Source organism: Babylonia areolata, chromosome 33 (genome assembly GCF_041734735.1).
Source record: "Babylonia areolata isolate BAREFJ2019XMU chromosome 33, ASM4173473v1, whole genome shotgun sequence".
Taxonomy (NCBI): domain Eukaryota; kingdom Metazoa; phylum Mollusca; class Gastropoda; order Neogastropoda; family Buccinidae; genus Babylonia; species Babylonia areolata.
The window spans coordinates 9903621-9923620 of NC_134908.1; the positions used below are offsets into that span (position 1 = coordinate 9903621).

A 20000-nucleotide genomic window follows, 5' to 3' on the forward strand; every position below is an offset into this window, starting at 1 on the left:
TCTATTTATCGTGCTGGATTTGTTCGAGAGACAGAGCATTGACTGCTTTGGGGAAAGAGCTATTGGCGAAGCGATTGGTTTTCATCCTTATACTTCTGCACCGTCGACCAGAGGGGAGCATCTCGAAAATCCCCAAAACTGGATGTGATTCGTCCTGGCTGATTGATTTTGCTTCTTTTTTTTTTTTAGTAGCCGCTTATAACATGTCTTCTAGAGAAGGTAGATCTGCCCCGGTAATCTTGGTGGCAGTTTTTACGATTCATTATCATTATCTTTTTTTTTCTTTTTTTTTTCTTTCCCTTCTTTTTTTCCCCCAGTTAGATAGCTAGGCCTATTCCTTCACTGTGTTGACAGCCCTTCTGTAACATTACTATGACGTCAAACGTAGGTGATGAAGTACTTACCAATACGTCACAGACAAGACGCTCTCCTGATGAAGCCCTTCAAACGAAATTTTGAGTGTTAAAAAAACAAGAGGACAATTATTTATGTGATAAATTCAGATATATAATAATTCTGTGTGTGTGTGCAGTATTATATTTTATGTATATACACATATTTACATGGTAATCCTGCAGTTAGAATACTAACTAGGGCCGTTAAAATGAAAATAGGTTTTAGCTGATTCGATGCCTGAGTCGAATGCAACCAGCTAGTCTAGACCTTTGCAGATGATCAAATGCAGGTAATAGTACTCCTCGACTGACGCATTTGAGTAAAACCGTCACAGCAATCAAAATGGCTCGCCGATAGTCTCGAGTGACCGACTGAGTTTATATTTATTATCTTCATGACAAGGAGCCTAGACTTACTGGGGTTGATTCGACTCAGCGATCAAGTCAGTTAAAAAACTCTATTTTTTCATTTGAACGGCCCCCTGAGTTTAGTATTCTAAACTGCAGGATTACCTATAAACATATATACATGTATATATATAAACTTTTACATAGATAAACGTTGCTGTAGTTAGTAAATACGTATAGGAAAAACTGCTGATATACATGCATATCATGTCAAACATGGATAGGAATCTGTGTAAAATAGCTGGATCAAAGAGGATGAACGCGTGAGTGCGCGTGTGTACGTGCGTCCACACACATGCACTGCGTCGCGCGTGTGTTTAATTATTGACACGTGGTGTTTGTAGGTGACTGACTTTAGCGGGCACTAGGGTAGGTCATGAAGAGAGAGAGAGCACTGAAATGCAAGTGGATAGTGATTCCCCCACCACCACCCCACTCCTCCCGCCACCAACTCCGCCCCTCCCCTCCCCCCCCCCCTCACCTCCCCCCCCCCAACCCCCGCCCCAACACGTCAAAGTGCATGTGTCTATGAATTGAATGCAGTCGAAAGACCTCAACGTTTCCACGCTGCGCGCATGGACTGTGAAAATGTTTTGTGTTCTGTGACAGCTTTAACCGTCGCCAGTAGGCTATTTATTCATCCACCCGACTTGAGTGAAGGCAGGTCTAATCATTTGCCATCTAAGTCTACTGAGGCGTTTAACAGAATCACAGAAGATTAAGAGAGAGAGAGAGGGGGGGGGGGGGGGGGGGGGGCGAGAGGGGAGAAGAAAGGAGAGGAGAGAGGGGGGAGAGAGATAGGGTGGAAGAGAGGGAGGGAAGAGAGAGGGGGGGTGGATGGATGGAAGAGCGGAGAGAGAGAGGGGGAAGAGAGAGGGGGGGAGTGGAAAGAGAGAGAGGGTGGAAGAGAGGGAGGAGAGAAAGAGAGGGAAGAGAGAGAGAGGGGGGGGGGTGGATTGGTGGAAGAGAGGAGAGAGAGAAAGAAGAGAGAGACGGTGGAAAAGGGGGGGGAGAGGTGGGGGTGGAATGGAAGAGCGGAGAAAGAGAAGAGAGAGAGAGGGGGGGAGAGGGAGACGGTGGAAGAAGGGGTGGGGGGAGGGTGGTGGAGAGAGAGAGGGGGTGGAAGGGAGGAGAGAGAGACGGTGGAAAGGGGGGGGGGAGGGGTATGGAGAGAGGGGGGAGGGGTTGGAAGAGCGGAGAGAGAGAAAGAGAAGAGAGAGAGACGGTGGAAGAGAGGAGAGAGAGAAAGAGAAGAGAGAGAAAGGGTGGAAAGGGGAGGGGTTGGAAGAGTGGAGAGAGAGAGAGGGTGGAAGAGAGGAGAGAGAGACGCCGGTGGAAGAGACGGGGGAGGTGGAGAGAGGGGAGAGGGAGAAAGAGAGAGCGGGGAGAGAGAGAGAAAGGGGGACGGGTGGGTGGGGGGAGGGGTAAGGGAGTAGGGGGTGGTGAGAAGGAAGAATGTGACGGCTGGTTTTCAGCTTCGTCCATAGCCAGAGATAGTGTCAATATGGTGTCTGTGTCTGTGGGTTTGATTCTGTTTGTAATTCAGGACAATTTTCAAACAAAAATGGTGTATGTTTCAACGTCAGACTGGAACTGCAAAATAATTCTATTCGCATGTGACGGAACTCCTCGGAAAATAGCAATAAATATCTATTTTATAGAACTGTACGGTTTCGTTTTGGAAGAGAAATAGTATGTTTCCAATCTACCGGATTTTACATCTTATCGTTAACTGATTAAGCAGTCCAGATGTCGTACGGTAGTCATAAATTACCTGTTTACGTTTAGACTGGTAGACATTACAATATTGCACGTGACTTGTGTACTTGTCGATATACTTATGATTGGAGACGAATTTAATTTTCTTATGGCATGCCCGAAATTTTGCAGATCTTCGTAATGAGTTAATTCCAAAGAAATACTTGAATCCGAAATCAGTTTTGTGTTTTTTTATTATCAATTTTTGCAGTTTATTGAAAGCCGGAAGAACAGTGTGTTTGAAAGTAGGGACGTTTAAACTGGGAAAGATTACTCTATGATACGATCGCTGTTTATCTGTTTGTAATCAGCAGTTTCATTGTTTTAATTGCTGTTTGTATTTCAGTTGTTCGTGTGTATGTAATAACAATGCTTTTACTTCATAAACCCCCGCCCCTCATACTACTCCAACATGGGTCAAAGGATTAAATATTCTTGATTCTTGATTTGTGTGTGTGTGTCGTTGTGTGTGTTGTGTGTGTGCGTGTGTGCGTCGTTGTGTGTGTGTGTGTGTGCCGTTGTGTGTGTTGTGTGTGTGCCGTTGTGTATGTTGTGTGTGTGTGTGTGCCGTTGTGTGTGTTGTGTGTGTGTGTGTGTGTGTGTGCCGTTGTGTGTGTTGTGTGTGTGTGTGTGTGCCGTTGTGTGTGTGTGTGTGCCGTTGTGTATGTTGTGTGTGTGTGTGTGCCGTTGTGTGTGTTGTGTGTGTGTGTGTGTGTGCCGTTGTGTGTGTTGTGTGTGTGTGTGTGCCGTTGTGTGTGTTGTGTGTGTGTGTGTGTGCCGTTGTGTGTGTTGTGTGTGTGTGTGTGCCGTTGTGTATGTGTGTGTGTGTGCCGTTGTGTGTGTTGTGTGTGTTGTGTGTGTGTGTGTGTGCCGTTGTGTGTGTGTGTGTGCCGTTGTGTGTGTGTGTGTGTGTGTGCCGTTGTGTGTGTTGTGTGTGTGTGTGTGCCGTTGTGTGTCTTCTGTGTGTGCCGTTGTGTGTGTTGTGTGTGTGTGTGTGCCGTTGTGTGTGTGTGTGTGTGTGCCGTTGTGTGTGTTGTGTGTGTGCCGTTGTGTGTGTTGTGTGTGTGTGTGTGTGCCGTTGTGTGTGTGTGTGTGTGTGTGTGTGCCGTTGTGTGTGTTGTGTGTGTGTGTGTGCCGTTGTGTGTGTGTGTGTGTGTGTGTGTGCCGTTGTGTGTGTGTGTGTGTGTGCCGTTGTGTGTGTGTGTGTGTGTGTGCCGTTGTGTGTGTGTGTGTGTGTGTGCCGTTGTGTGTGTTGTGTGTGTGTGTGTGCCGTTGTGTGTGTGTGTGTGTGTGCCGTTGTGTGTGTTGTGTGTGTGTGTGCCGTTGTGTGTGTGTTGTGTGTGTGTGTGCCGTTGTGTGTGTGCCGTTGTGTGTGTGTGTGTGTGCCGTTGTGTGTGTTGTGTGTGTGCCGTTGTGTGTGTTGTGTGTGTGTGTGTGCCGTTGTGTGTGTTGTGTGTGTGTGTGTGCCGTTGTGTGTGTTGTGTGTGTGTGTGCCGTTGTGTGTGTTGTGTGTGTGCCGTTGTGTGTGTTGTGTGTGTGTGTGTGCCGTTGTGTGTGTGTGTGTGCCGTTGTGTGTGTTGTGTGTGTGTGTGTGCCGTTGTGTGTGTGTGTGTGTGTGTGTGTGTGCCGTTGTGTGTGTTGTGTGTGTGTGTGCCGTTGTGTGTGTTGTGTGTGTGTGTGTGCCGTTGTGTGTGTTGTGTGTATGTGTGTGTGCCGTTGTGTGTGTTGTGTGTGTGTGCCGTTGTGTGTGTGTGTGTAGTGTTTGTGTATGTGTTTGAGAGAGATAATGTAGTGGGTGTGGGGGATGCGGGGGTTGTATAACTATGCAGTAAGACGCCACAAACATAACACAGCGCGCCCTGTGTGTACGGTGTTGTCTGCTCATAAATTCATGCACACAATAGCAATACAATGACATCCCCCTTTTTTATAGCTGGGCATGAGGTTGGCACTCCCACTAAACTATGCCAGCCTGCTAGAATAACACACACACACACACACACACACACACACAGAGGAACAATGTAACATGCCACACAACACACACACACACACACACACACACACACACACACACACAGAGGAACAACGTGACATGCACACACACACACGCACAGCGAGAGAGAGACAGAGAGGAACAACGTGACATGCCGCACATGCACACACACACACGCACAGCGAGAGAGAGACAGAGAGGAACAACGTGACATGCCGCACATGCACACACACACACGCACAGCGAGAGAGAGACAGAGAGGAACAACGTGACATGCCGCACATGCACACACACACACGCACAGCGAGAGAGAGACAGAGAGGAACAACGTGACATGCCGCACATGCACACACACACACGCACAGCGAGAGAGAGACAGAGAGGAACAACGTGACATGCCGCACATGCACACACACACAGGAACAACGTGACATGCCGCACACACACACACACACACACAGGAACAACGTGACATGCCGCACACACACACACACAGGAACAACGTGACATGCCGCACACACACACACACAGGAACAACGTGACATGCCGCACACACACACACACAGGAACAACGTGACATGCCGCACATGCACACACACACACACACACACACACACATACACACGGAGGAACAACGTGACATGCCACGCACACACACACACATACGCAGAGAGAGAGAGGAACAACGTGACATGCCGCACACACACACACACACACAGGAACAACGTGACATGCCGCACACACACACACACACACAGGAACAACGTGACATGCCGCACACACACACACACAGGAACAACGTGACATGCCGCACACACACATACACAGGAACAACGTGACATGCACACACACACACACACACACACACACACACGGAGGAACAACGTGACATGCCACGCACACACACACACACATACGCAACAACGTGACATGCCGCACATGCACACACACACACACACACACACACACATACACACGGAGGAACAACGTGACATGCCACGCACACACACACACATACGCAGAGAGAGAGAGAGGAACAACGTGACATGCCACACACACACACACACACACACACACACGCACGCACGCACACACACACACACACGCAGAGAAAGAGAGGAACAACGTGACATGCCACACACACACACACACACACACACACACACACACACACAGAGGAACAACGTGACATGCTGCACACACACACACACACACACACACACACACACACACACACAGAGGAACAACGTGACATGCCACACACGCACACACACACACAAACACACACACACACACACACACACATTACAATTACAATGTTATTAACAATTCCAATATATTATTTGTTATTGCAGAAGGTTTGCTGCATAGTCCTATAGGACATTTGTCATAGATGTTATAGTTGTTTGATGTTGTCGTTTATAACGTTTCCATTTTTCCTAGCGTTGTCTTTCCCTATTCACCCTCCACACATACACACACTTTTACCCCTCCCCCTCTCACAGCCCCTACCCCCACGGGTTTTTTTTTTGTTGTTGTTTTTTTTTCCGTCTAATATCACTTCAAGTGGAAAGACGTTAAACTGAAGACAACACACACATTACATTCATATATCATCGCACACACACACACACACACACACACACACACACAGAGGAACAACGTAACATGCCACACACACACACACACACACACACACACACACACACATTACATTCATATATCACACACACACACACACACACACACACACACACACACCAATATGTAATTAAATTGATTGTCGTGTACAGAAAGGAGGTGGATGTAGCTTTTTTTTTGTTTGTGTGTGTGTTTGTGTGTGTGTTTGTGGTGTGTGTGTGTGTGTGTGTGAAAACTGTACGTGTGTGTGTGTGTGTGTCTGTGTGTGCGTGTCTGTGTCTGTATTTGTGTGTCTGTGTCTGCATCTGTGTCTCTGTGTGTGTGTCTGTGTCTGCGTCTCTGTGTGTGCGTCTGTGTCTCTGTCTGTGAATAGTGTGTGTGTGTGTGCGTGCGCGCGTGCGTGCGTGTGTGTGTGTGGGTGGGTGGGTGGGTGTGAACAGTGTCTGCACACGCAGTTTGTCAATCACAGGAACAACTTCCTGTGAGTCATCTAATTACCACATATAACTGAACCCGATAAACGATGGAGGGTGACACCGGATATTGCGGATCTCGTCCAGTCAGCGTGTCTGAGCTCACTCAAGTGTGTAATAGAAGTCCAGCTGAGACGTTGAGAAAAGATCAATCTCTGTCTGTCTGTCTGTCTCTCTCTGTGTCTGTCTCCCCCCCCACCCGCACCCCCCTTCCTTCTCCCTCTCTCTCTGTACAAAGAAAGAAAAAAAAATGCGCATCATTTTCTAAACTGTTTCCCATTTATGTGTATCGCCTTCAGATAAGGTCATGGGCTTTCTTGAATAAAACATCGTCATCTCTCTCTCTCTGTCTCTCTCTCTCTCTCTCTCTCTCTTGTCCATTTGTTGAACGTTTCAGCTCAGCCAGTTGAGTCATGTATTTATTCTTTTCTATTCATGTTGTTATATCGTTTATTTGATACTTACGACAACCAACTTCCGTGAACCTCCTTGACATGAGAACTTTGTAGTCAATGTCAGTAAAATAAAATAAAAAAAGTGTCACAGTGTCTCTCTCTCTCTCTCTCTCTCTCTCTCTCTCTCTCTCTCTGTCTCTGTCTCGTAAACCAGAGATTAAGAGAAGAATCTATTCAAGAAAAATATTACAGACAACCTTGTTTTTGTTTTGTTTTCGTTTCAGTATGCTGATGTCATCTGCCGCAAATCCAATGTGGTAAAAAAAATTGTAAAAAAAAACCTCAGTTTGTTAGCATATCGAGCCTTTAACTCACTCAGTACGGCCAGTCCTCTCTTCTCCTCTACACAGACCCCTCGGATGTCCAGTAGGTGTCTGAATGACCCAACCTTTAGCTTCCGTTGTCAGAATTGTGGTATTCTTTGTCAACATTCACGTCTTCAGCATAAGAGCCTTCCGCTTGCAATATTTTGATGATGGTAATTGGGGTGAAACGCTCTCAACGTCGTCTCTTTCGCCGTTCGTATGGAGAGAGCTAAACAACCCCGCCTACCGTTCCAGCCCTACCCTTACTCTGGAGACCATACTATTCTATTACGTCACGTCACGCCACGTCACGTCACGTCATGTAATCTTACGCCATACTATACTATAGTATACTATAGTATGCTATAGTATACCATACTATACTACATTACACTACGCTATACTACAACACTATACAATACTGCATCATATATATGATGGCATTTCATGTCGTATTATATTATATCATATTATATTATGTTATATCATATCATCTCATATCACATCATCTCATATATCATAGCATTTTGATGTCATGTTGCACCAGACTATACTATACTATACTATACTATACTATACTATACTAAATAACATTGATATGATAATCGTGACATGATATGTGATATATGATATGATAGTATACCACACAACACACACACGCACGCACGCACGCACGTTCGTATGGAGAGAGTTAAACTCAGATCGACAGTATGTTCATAGTATATTGTATGCGTATGTGTATAAATGCGTATGTTTCGATTCGTAGATTCATTATGCTTTTCTTACACTCCCTATCGTTTGGGGGGCTTTAGCCTATCATGAATGAAGCATTCATTCATTCTTTCTCTCTCTCTCTCTCTATCTGTCTATCTATCTATCTGTCTGTCTGTCTATCTATCTTTGCAAAGGAGAGAAAAAAATCTTTTAGAACTATCGTTTTTGGGGCCTTAGCCTATCATGAATGAAGCATTCATTCATTCATTTACTCTCTCTCTCTCTTTCTCTCTCTCTCTCTCTCTCTCTATCTCTCTATCTATCTATCTATCTATCTATCTGTTAACTGTACAGTTGTTATCCCCCCCCCTCCCCCCATTGTTCAGAATCGGTCTTCACTTCAAAGCACTGTAATTTCAGCGAGTCCATTCTTCTACAAGTCTGATCCTCTTGTCTCGTCATGTCTTGAATGTGGATTGTATTGCACTGATCGAAAAGAAAAGAACTTTCTTTGCAATGGAGAGAAAATATCTTTTAGAACTGAAGTTCGGAACACTGGTCGATGGCAGAAGGTCTGTTCTGGTGTGTCATAGAATTCGATAGTAAAATACGATAACAGAATTGGAACCACGGTGACTGTTCGGCTCTGGCAGTCATAATGTGTTTCTGTTCGAACTATTGCGAGCGTCCAAAAGAAAGGCTAGCATTGTCGCTGCCTGGCATTTGCTGTGTTGTAATTCTGTCAGTGTAGTGTTAGATAGGCCCCTCCCCTCTCTTCTTAACACACACACGCGCGCGCACACACACACGCAAAGACACAGACACACACAGACACACACACATACACATGCACGCACACACACACACACACACACACACACACACACACACACACATTGAAAAAAAACTGCAATGAAAAGAGAACCATCGCTCTTAACCTAGCTACAGTCTTCATAAATTTAAATTAAAGAAAAGAAAAGAAAAAAAGCAAACAAACAAACAAAAAAACACGATATGAAGAAGAAACCAACTGAAAAACAGATCTATGAATATATGTTTTAATCATTGCTCTCACCTTAGCAACAGGTGTAGATGGGCAATAATTTTTTTGTAATCATAATTTCATTCCAGCACTTGACATCAACACATATACCAGGTTAACTCACTCAGTACGGCCAGTCCTCTCTTCTCCTCTACACAGACCCCTCGGATGTCCAGTGGGTGTCTGAACGACCCAACCTTTAGCTTCCGTCGTCAGAACTGTGGTATTCTTTGTCAACATTCACCTCTTCAGTATAAGAGCCTTCCGCTTGTAATATTTTGATGATGGTAATTGGGGTGAAACGCTGTTAACGTCGTCTCTTTCGCCGTTCGTATGGAGAGAGTTAACAAGTATAAGAAGACTGTCAGAAAGAGTACACACATTGACTGAAGATGTCTTTTTTCCCTTTGTTCTTTTTACCACGGAGTGGTAACTTACTGGTAACGTATCCACATAGGAAGCGAGAGAATCTGAGAAAGTGAGACCCAATACCACACTTGCCAGAATTTTCTCCCCTTCAATTAGAGCTTGAGTGGTGGTCTGAACACTAGCCACACAGATGAGACAATAAATCGAGGTCTCGTGTGTAGCATGCGCTTAGCGCACGTAAAAGAATTTAACTGTCAGGCAAGAATTTGAAAAAGGGGATTAATCTATCTATCTATAAAAATTTTAAAAAATCAAAACAACAACAACAACGACTTTTTTTTTAACCCAGCCACCAAGTAGGGAGGTTATCTCTTAATCCACTCAACCACTCATCCAAACAACAAACAAATAATCCACTGATTCTTCTTCTTCTTCTTCGTTCGTGGGCTGCAACTCCCACGTTCACTCGTATGTACACGAGTGGGCTTTTACGTGTATGGCTGTTTTTACCCCCACCATGTAGGCAGCCATGCTCCGTTTTCGGGGTTGTGAATGCTGGGTGTGTTCTTGTTTCCATAGCCCACCAAACGCTGACATAGATTACAGGATCTTTAACGTGCATATTTGGATCTTATGCTTGCGTATGCACACGAATGGGGTTCAGGCATAAGCAGGTCTGCACATATGTTGACCTGGGAGATAGGGAAAAATCTCCACCCTTTACCCACTGGGCGCCGTTACCGAGATCCAAACCCGAGACCCTCATATTGAAAATCCAACGCTTTAACCACTCGGCTATTCCGTCCGTTATCCGCTGAATCGATTTCCTAACCTGGTGAGTGAGCATCGAGTTAGTAATCTGAAAACTTGCCCAAACATTCAGCCACCGATTAAAAGATAAGATATCTACCTTCTGTCTTATCAACATCACTAGCAATTAATTCAACAACTCACTCACCTAGATTCTCTCAAAAATAAGCAAAGTATGTGAAATGATACAGACATAGGGCTAAAAGACAACAACTTAAGGACCACTTGGAAACTTGTTTATCTTTCCTTCTTGAGGACACGGTGAATGATGCTGAACTTTCAGCAAACAGTGGTGTAAGCAATAAATGTAATGAGCACCACTCGTAACCAGAGATGTTTTCTTGCACATGCACTTCCTTTTTTTTCCATTTTGAAAAACCACAACTATCGTTTGTTTATAAAACATTGAATAATTGTAATTTTTTTTTCCGTCGAAACATCCATTTTTCAAGTGCATTTTCAAGCTGTTAATGGTATGTGAACGAATGAAACAGCCGTTTGTGTATTCAATGGGGGGTTAGTGGTGTGCCTTGTGCAGACTGCATAATTCAAATCTTCTCTCGATTTTTTTTTTCTCGAAAATAAACATTCTGTGAAAACATACCCGCCTTTATGAACTGGTTCCTAACTTTTTGTGAAGTCTGTACTTCCCTGTCCTCCCTTCTACCACAGTGCCACCCCACACCTTAAGTACCCCTCCCATAGACCTACCCATCAATTCCCACCCCATCAGCATTTTCACTAACCAAGCAACCAATGGTTACTCATCCACCCCTACAACACCCACCACCCCCCACCCCACCCCCCATCCCCCTCCTATCCTTAAAAAATGTCTTTTAGTGCAGTTCTGGAAGCAACCCATCCTCCAATAACCACCCATCTGCCCCCAAACCACACCCATGCTCACCAAGCAACCTATACCAATCCAATCTTCAAACGGTAATAATGCTTTTTAAAATGCCTGTCCATGCAACACCGCAAATAACCACACTCAACGCTAGCGAAAGCAGATGACTGGAGATGCCCCATGCCAACCCAACCCAATCCACTGACCCAACCCCAACCTTAACGAAAGCGGATGACCAGAAACTACCCCAACCCAACCCATCCACAAAAGACAGCAGACAACCAGAAGCTATCCCCCACCCCAATCTCAATCCACCCCACCAAACCAACAAAACCCCACAAAAGCATATGACCAAAAACTACTTCACCCTATTCCAGGACCCCCAACCCATCCCATACCCCCACCAGCCCAATCCAGCCCCAACAAAAGCAAACAACCAGAAACTAACCCACCTACCCTAACACAAAGTGGATGACCAGAAGATACCACATACTACCCTAAGATAACACAACCCCAACAAAAGCCAACAAACTGAAGTTACCCCACTCTACCCTTACACAACACAACCTCAAAGAAAGCGGACGAACAGAATGTACCCCACCCTACCCTAACAAAACACAATTGCAACGAAGGTGGATGACCAGAAAATACCCCCACCCTACCCTAGCACAACACAACCCCAACAAAAACAAACGAACAGAAGTTACCTCAACCTACTCAAACACACCACAACCTAAACGAAATTGGATGAATTGAAGTTACCCTCCCCTACCCTAACGCAACTTAACCCCAACGCAGCGTGAGGACTGATGCTACTCCACCGTACCCTAACAGAATACAACTCCAACGAAAGCGGACGAACAGAATCTGCCCCAATCTACCCTAACACATCACAACCCAGACGAAAGACGACAACCAGAAGCTAACTTCCCCCAGCGGCCATCATCATCAGAAGCATGTTCTTGTTTATCTTGCCGACACTGCTGCCGAAGAAGTTGCCCTTGCCATGGTTGTCATGGCGACAAACGTGTCGGCAGCCGTCGAAGCAGCAGGACATGCCGGCCCGACAGGCCTTGACGGCGTCACAGTCGTTGCCGCGTCGGGGAGACGCTCCCCAGAGTCCCCGACTGCCGCAGTTGGGGTTCAGGCAGGATGCTGTAATAACAATAATGATAATACTAATAACGATAGGAATAATAATACTAATGCTGATGATAATAATGATAACAATGATGATGATAATGATAGTAATGGTGATGATAAAATAATATAATAATAATAATAATAATATGTCACAAACTCCCCACAATACGGGCTCTTTTAACTCTAAGCACCTCACATGAAACAAGACATACACAATGTTGTATAATAACATACCCCTGCACATGAAAAACAGTAACCCATATAATTAACAAAATCCAACCCAAACCAACCCAAACAAAAACGAACGACCAGAAACTACCCGACCCTACCCTAACACAACCCAACCCCAACGAAAACAGGTGACCAGAATATATACACCCAGACAGTAATACAAACTGCATATCTATGTGAACAATTACACAAACACGCGCACACACACACACACACACACAGAGTAAATACCCACCTACAGGCAAATACACTATATACATGATTTCAGATTTCGGTAGAGGAGACAAAAAAAAGAAAAGAAAAAAATGTGGGTTGTGGGGCAGGAGGCAAACTGCAGACAAACAGCTATGCTTCATCTCACACTCAAGGCCTGTTTCGCTTTGAAGGAGGACAGTGCTGGTAAGTGACGGAGATCCCAAGGGAGATAATTCCAGACAGGAAGTGCTTGATACTGAAAGGTCCTTTGGCTAAATGTCTTTGAGGAGGCCTGGGGAGCTCCAAGGAGCTTTTCAAAAGACCTGAGAGAACGGACGGATGGGAAAATCAAAGAGAGAATAGAATTTTTTTTCTTGAATGTCTGTTTTGTTTGTTTGTTTCATTTTCATTGTGTTTTTGTTTGCTTTTTTGTTGTTGCTGTTTGTTTTTTGTTGTTGTTGTTTTTGTGTTGTTGTTTTTGTGTTGTTGTTTTTTTGTTGGTGTTTTTGTTTGTTGGTGTGTTTTTTTGTTTGTTTTTTTGCGGCGGGGGGGGGGGGGGGTATTTTTTTTTATTTTTTTTTAATAGGTTTTCCCTTTCCGACAGCCAGAACGGTTGATTGAAGATTTCAATCAATGATGATGATGACGATAATGGCTATGTTGATAATGATAATAATAATGGCAATGACGATCATAATGATGATAAAACTGATGATGAATGATGATGATGACGATAATGGCAATGTTGATAATGATAATAATAATAATGGTAATGACGATGATAATAATGATAAAATTGGTGATGAGTGATGATGATGATAAGTGAGGGTGATGACGATGAGATGATGATGATGGCAGATTTTTTTTTTTATTGATACTGAGCTTTTCTCTAACAGCTCTAAAGCTCCAAGCACATTACAGTGATTAGTAAAACTTATAACATATGTATTATTTGACTGATATTGCGCCTTTTCTCCCACAGCTAGAAAGCTCATGGCTGTTACAAAAAAAAGTAATAATAAATGATAGATCATATCGAAAATCGCATTTCCATAACAACAAGAAGGCTCCAACTGCATAAAAGAAAAAAACAAACAAAAATCAACAACAACTACAACAGCAACAACAACAAAAACAACAAATAATAATAATAATATGATGATGATGATGATGATGATGATGAAAACAGAAAAAGTAATAACTTCAATGATTTTGTTTCAGTATCGTTTTGTTATGGCTGAGTTGACATTATTGTCTACCCCAAATCGAAATGATTTGGTTTATCCATCTTAGTCTGACGTTCGTTCGTGCGATAAAGGGGTCCTCAACTTTGTTTTCATACATACATGAACAGGTAAAAAAGAAGAAAAGACAACACACACACACACACACACACACACACACACACACACACACACACACACACACACACACACACACACACACACACACACACCAGAAAAAAACAAAGAAAACACTAACACAGAAAACATACAGTAAAATAAAAAATAAAGAAAAGAAGAAGAAAAAAGGAAGCTGGTAGAATTACCTCACATGAAGACTGAAATACATATAAATGTCGCACACAATTCTTTTTTGAATATTTAATTTTTGAAGGGTTTTTTTTTTTTTTTTATTCAAGTGTGTGTGTGTGTGTGTGCGTGTGTGTGTGTGTGAAGCCTGTATTTGACGTTCGTGTGGGAAAAAAAGTGGTCGTTAACTTCTATTTGAAGCCTGTATTTGACGATCGTGTGGGAAAAAAAGTGGTCGTTAACTTCTATTTGAAGCCTGTATTTGACGTTCGTGTGGGAAAATGTGGTCGTTAACTTCTATCTGAAGCCTGTATTTGACGTTCGTGTGGGAAAATGTGGTCGTTAACTTCTATCTGAAGCCTGTATTTGACGATCGTGTGGGAAAAAAGTGGTCGTTCACTTCTATCTGTAGCCTGTATTTGACGATCGTGTGGGAAAAAAGTGGTCGTTAACTTCTATCTGAAGCCTGTATTTGACGATCATGTGGAAAAATGTGGTCATTAACTTCTATCTGAAGCCTGTATTTGACGATCGTGTGGGAAAAAAGTGGTCGTTAACTTCTATCTGAAGCCTGTATTTGACGATCATGTGGAAAAATGTGGTCATTAACTTCTATCTGAAGCCTGTATTTGACGTTCGTGTGGGAAAAAAAGTTGTCGTTAACTTCTATCTGAAGCCTGTATTTGGCGATTGTGTGGGGGGAAAAAAGTGGTCGTTAACTTCTATTTGAAGCCTGTATTTGACGATCTTGTGGGGAAAAACTGGTCATCAACTTCTATCTGAAACCTGTATTTGACGATCGTGTGGGAAAAAAAAAGTGGTCGTTAACTTCTATTTGAAGCCTGTATTTGACGATCGTGTGAGAAAATGTGGTTGTTAACTTCTATCTGAAGCCTGTATTTGACGTTCGTGTGGGAAAATGTGGTCGTTAACTTCTATCTGAAGCCTGTATTTGACGATCGTGTGAGAAAATGTGGTCGTTAACTTCTATCTGAAGCCTGTACTTGGCGATTGTGTGGGGGAAAAAACTGGTCGTTAACTTCTATTTGAAGCCTGTATTTGACGATCGTGTGGGAAAAAAAGTGGTCGTTAACTTCTATCTGAAGCCTGTATTTAACGATCTTGTGGGGAAAAACTGGTCATTAACTTCTGTCTGAAACCTGTATTTGGCGATTGTGTGGGGGGAAAAAGTGGTCGTTAACTTATATCTGAAGCCTGTATTTGACGATCGTGTGGGAAAAAAGTGGTCGTTAACTTCTATCTGAAGCCTGTATTTGACGATCTTGTTGAAAAAAGTGGTCGTTAACTTCTATCTGAAACCTGTATTTGACGGTAGTGTAGGAAAAAAAAGTGGTCGTTAACATATCTGAAGCCTGTGTTTGACGATCGTTTTGAACAAAGTGGTCGTTAACTTCTATTTGAATCCTGTATTTGACGATAGTGTGAAAAAAATAGTCAACTTTTTTTCTTTCTTTTTTTCTTTTTTTTTCAAATCTATTTGACGTTCGTGTGGAAGAAGTGGTCGTCAACTTTCTTTTTCTGAAGCTTGTATCTGGCTTTGGCGTGTGTGTGTGTGTGTGTGTGTGTGTGTGTGTGTGTGCGTGTGTGTGTGTCTGTGTGTCTCTGTGTGTGTCTGTGTCTGTGTCTGTGTCTGTGCGCCTGTGTTTCTGTGTGTGTATGTATGTGTCTGTGTCTGTGCGTGTATATGTGTGTTTGTCTGTGTATGTGTATGTGAGACCTAACTCTGAAATACAGCCAAAAAATAAAAAATAAAAAAAAATAAAATAAACAAGACTGGCCATTCAGTCATGGACAGACGCTCAAACAAACAGACAGACAGACAGACAGACAGATAACGGACCGACAAGGAGGGAGCCAGGCAGGATAGCGCCATCTGCCGGTACCGCCGTTTGGCAGATCATCCCGCAGGGATCAGGGCAGCACTTTGCCCCTGTAACATCCAGCATTGCACAGCGTGTCCGGAGGAGTGCCTGAGGTGGCTGTGTTCATTCGTTCGTTCGTTCGTTCATTCATTCATTCGTTCGTTTGTTCGTTCATTCATTCATTCTTTTGTTCGTTCGTTCGTTCGTTCGTTCGTTCGTTCATTCTTTTGTTCGTTCGTTCGTTCGTTCGTTCGTTCGTTCTTTCGTTCGTTCGTTCGTTCATTCATCTATTTATTCGTTCGCTCGTTCGTTCTTTCATTCATTCATCATTCGTTCGTTCGTTCACTCATTCATTCAGTCAGTCAGTCAGTCAGTCATTTGTTCGTTCGTTCGTTAACGTTCGATCGTTAATCTATCTGTCTATCAGTCTGTCAGTCCGTCTGTCTATCTATCTATCTATCTATCTATCTATCTATCTATCTATCTATAGTGGAGTAATGGCAAGTAGAGTGATGGCCTGGAGGTAACGCGTCCGCATAGGAAGCGAGAGAATCTGAGCGCGCTGGTTCGAATCACGGCTCAGCCGCCGATATTTTCTCCCCCTCCACTAGACCTTGAGTGGTGGTCTGGACGCTAGTCATTCGGATGAGACGATAAACGAGGTCCCGTGTGCAGCATGCACTTAGCGCACGTAAAAGGGGTTGTTCCTGGCAAAATTCTGTAGAAAAATCCACTTCGATGCGAAAAACAAATAAAACTGCACGCAGGGGAAAAAAAAAAGGGGGGGGGGTGGCGCTGTAGTGTAGCAACGCGCTCTCCCTGTGGAGAGCAGCCCGAATTTCACACAGAGAAATCTGTTGTGATAAAAAGAAATACAAATACAAATCCATCCAGGAAAAAGAGCCCCTGAGGTTATTCTATCTATCTGTCTGTCTATCGATCGATCTATCGATCTATCTATCCATCAAAAGCATGTCGTTGCTTATTCCATTTCCCTCATTGAAGAAAATTCATTCATTCATTCATTCTGTCTGTCTGTCTGTCTGTCTGTAATAATAATAATAATAATGATAATAATGTACAATTATATAGCGCCCTTTCTCTCCAAGAGCTCAGGGCTCTTTACATGAAAGAAAAAATATTACAAGTTAAATAAAACATTCATGACCACTCTTTTTCAAAAAACCCTCCCTCCCCCCCCACCCACCCCCACCCCTCCACACACACACACTCTCCCCCTCCCACTATACATGCATCCAAAGTGAGCTGACATGGGTGGAGTTGGAGAACAAGGAAGCTGAGAGTGCTTTTAAAAAGATGAAAAGCAGAAACAGAATGCACGGATATGATGAGGAAGGTTGTTCCAGATGTGAGGAGCAGCAAAGAAGAAAGAACGTTCACCATAGGTTCTTGTAGTGAACCCACGGTTGTATATCTATCTGTCTGTCCATCTATCTATCCATCACTCCATCAATCTATTTATCCATTTATCCATCCATCCATTCATTCATTCATTCAGTTAGTTAATTACTTAGTTACTTTGTTCCTTTCCTTGCAATGACTGTACAATTTTATATAGGAGTCGCGACATGAGACCATACCAAAATACTGAAGACTCGAGACGGGTTGTTGCCTGTATGTATGACAGTCAGTCGTGTCCGACTATAGCCACCAGAACAGTAGAGGAGGCAACTGCTGTCCAGACTACCTGGACAAGAACTTTATTATAGTGAAAATCGCGTGTGTCTTGGCCAATCTACACCCCCACTCTCTCGGCCATGAGGGTTTTTAGGGCAGTCGGCGTTGGGATGGTTCCCTAAAGGCCAACTTGCCCCCCCCCCCCCCCGCCCCCCCGCGCCCCCCTCCCGCCACCCCACCCCCCTCCCCCCCACGGCTGCAGCACTAACAGCCAGTGCAATCCTGCCTTCTAAATTCAGTCATAGTCCTTCAGTTAGTTCAGTTAAGTTACGATAATTTCATATACGCTACACTACATCTGCAATGAAGATGTCTGACCAGGATCTTTGTCCTACACAAAAGACTAAGTTGTAAATGACTTCTCATTGCAGTGGAGAAACCATTGATCATACAGCTCTCACTTTGCGGTTGGCCCAACTGACATTTCAGTCTGTGATTTTAGCCAAGCGTTGTACGCTTATAGTTGACTTCAACAAGTTTTTGCGCCTTATACATATCATTAGTAGTAGTAGTAGTTCTTTTTTATGTATTTATTTTATTTTATTTTTTTCTCAAGGCCTGACTAAGCGCGTTGGGTTACGCTGCTGATCAGGCATCTGCTTGGCAGATGTGGTGTAGCGTATATGGATTTGTCCGAACGCAGTGACGCCTCCTTGAGCTACTGAAACTGAAACTGAAACTAAACTGGGCCTTGCTTCCCTGTATAATACACACAGATCAAATCAAATCAGGTTGTTGACGGAAACCACACATGACCACACAGGAGACAATTCAGGGCTGATATACACAGGCAGAGAATTCCATTGTTCGTCATGTGCAGCAACGAGGTCAAGCTGTATGTAAATCAAAATATGTCTACACACACACGCACGCGCGCACACACACACGCACACACACACATGTACGCACGCACGTACACACACATGTACGCGCGCACGTACACGCACGCGCGCGCACACACACACAACACACACACACACACAAACATGTACGCACGCACGTACACATACACACACATATACTCACAGACACGTGCACAACACGAACTTATGCGGACATAATTACGTCAACAAACATCAGACCAGTACAAAAACACAGACACAGACCCACAGACACACACAGACACACACAAATATCCAACCACACATACACCCCCACATGCACACATACGCACATGTCCACTCCCAGCCCCCCCCATCACCCCCCCCCCCCCTCCCGCCACACAAACACGCACACACTCACTTCACTCACCTTTAGCACAATGCCTGTCATTGCTGCAGCGGTGGTACCTCCCGGAGCACACACCCCCTGGCGAGAACCTGGGACAGCTGGTAGTGGTGGCCGCCCCCCCGCGACCCCCTGGCGCCCCCGCCCCCGCCCCCGCCCCCCGCCCCCGCGGCGACCTCCAGAAGGCCTTGACCCGGGCGTCCCTCTCCCCTCCCTCCTCCTCCTCCTCCTCCTCCTGCCGCCCTCTGGGACGTGGCCATCAGGTGAGACAAAATCTCCGGGGGGAGAGGTTGGCTTGGGGGTGGATGCTGGGGAGGTCCCCCTCTTCCTCCTCCCCCTCCTCCCCCTCCTCCTCCGCCGAGAGAGACCAGGAACTGATGCAGGGCTTTGGGCGGCAGCGGGCGGTGCAAACTGGTGGGGCTCCCCCCAGCCAAAGAGGACCCGGTCAATTTCACCCCAGCGGAGGCGGGGACACTACCGGGGGATGGAGGGGGAAACACCTGCTGCTGCTGCTGCTGCTGCTGAGGCTGCTGAAGCAAAGGAACAGCGGCCCCTGGCGGTGGTGGGATTGGGAAGGGCGACAACTGGCTCTTGGCGGCGTGGAAGGAGGCGGCAGAGATGTCCTGAGGAAGAGAGACAGCGCCCCCTGCCACGTTGGCCGAGGATATCATGAGGGCTGGTAGTTGTGGCGGCAATTGTGGTGGTAGTTGTGGTGGTAGCTGTGGTGGTAGTTGTGGCGGCAATTGCGGTGGTAGTTGTGGCGGCAATTGTGGTGGTAGTTGTGGCGGTAGTTGTGGTTGTCCCGAGCTTTGCCCGTGTTGTTGCTGCAGTTGTTGAGGAATCACTTGCTGCTGCTGCTGCTGCTGCTGCTGTTGCTG

General features: G+C 44.9%; 1 protein-coding gene across 8 annotated transcripts in view; it reads right to left on the reverse strand.

The window, feature by feature from the left end:
• Window positions 1–12321: 12321 nt before the first annotated feature.
• Window positions 12322–20000, reverse strand: part of LOC143277183 (uncharacterized) — a 20914-nt gene continuing 13235 nt past the window's right edge. For all 8 annotated transcript variants that reach the window (XM_076581955.1, XM_076581956.1, XM_076581961.1 and 5 more), the window contains exons 3-5: window positions 19147–20000; window positions 16176–16265; window positions 12322–12368 (exon numbers count right to left, since the gene is read on the reverse strand). The exon at window positions 19147–20000 is cut by the window's right edge and continues 287 nt beyond it. In XM_076581955.1, coding sequence (XP_076438070.1) covers window positions 19164–20000 — 837 coding nt within the window. In that variant the 3' untranslated portion in view covers window positions 12322–12368; window positions 16176–16265; window positions 19147–19163. The remainder of the gene's footprint in view (window positions 12369–16175; window positions 16266–19146) is intronic.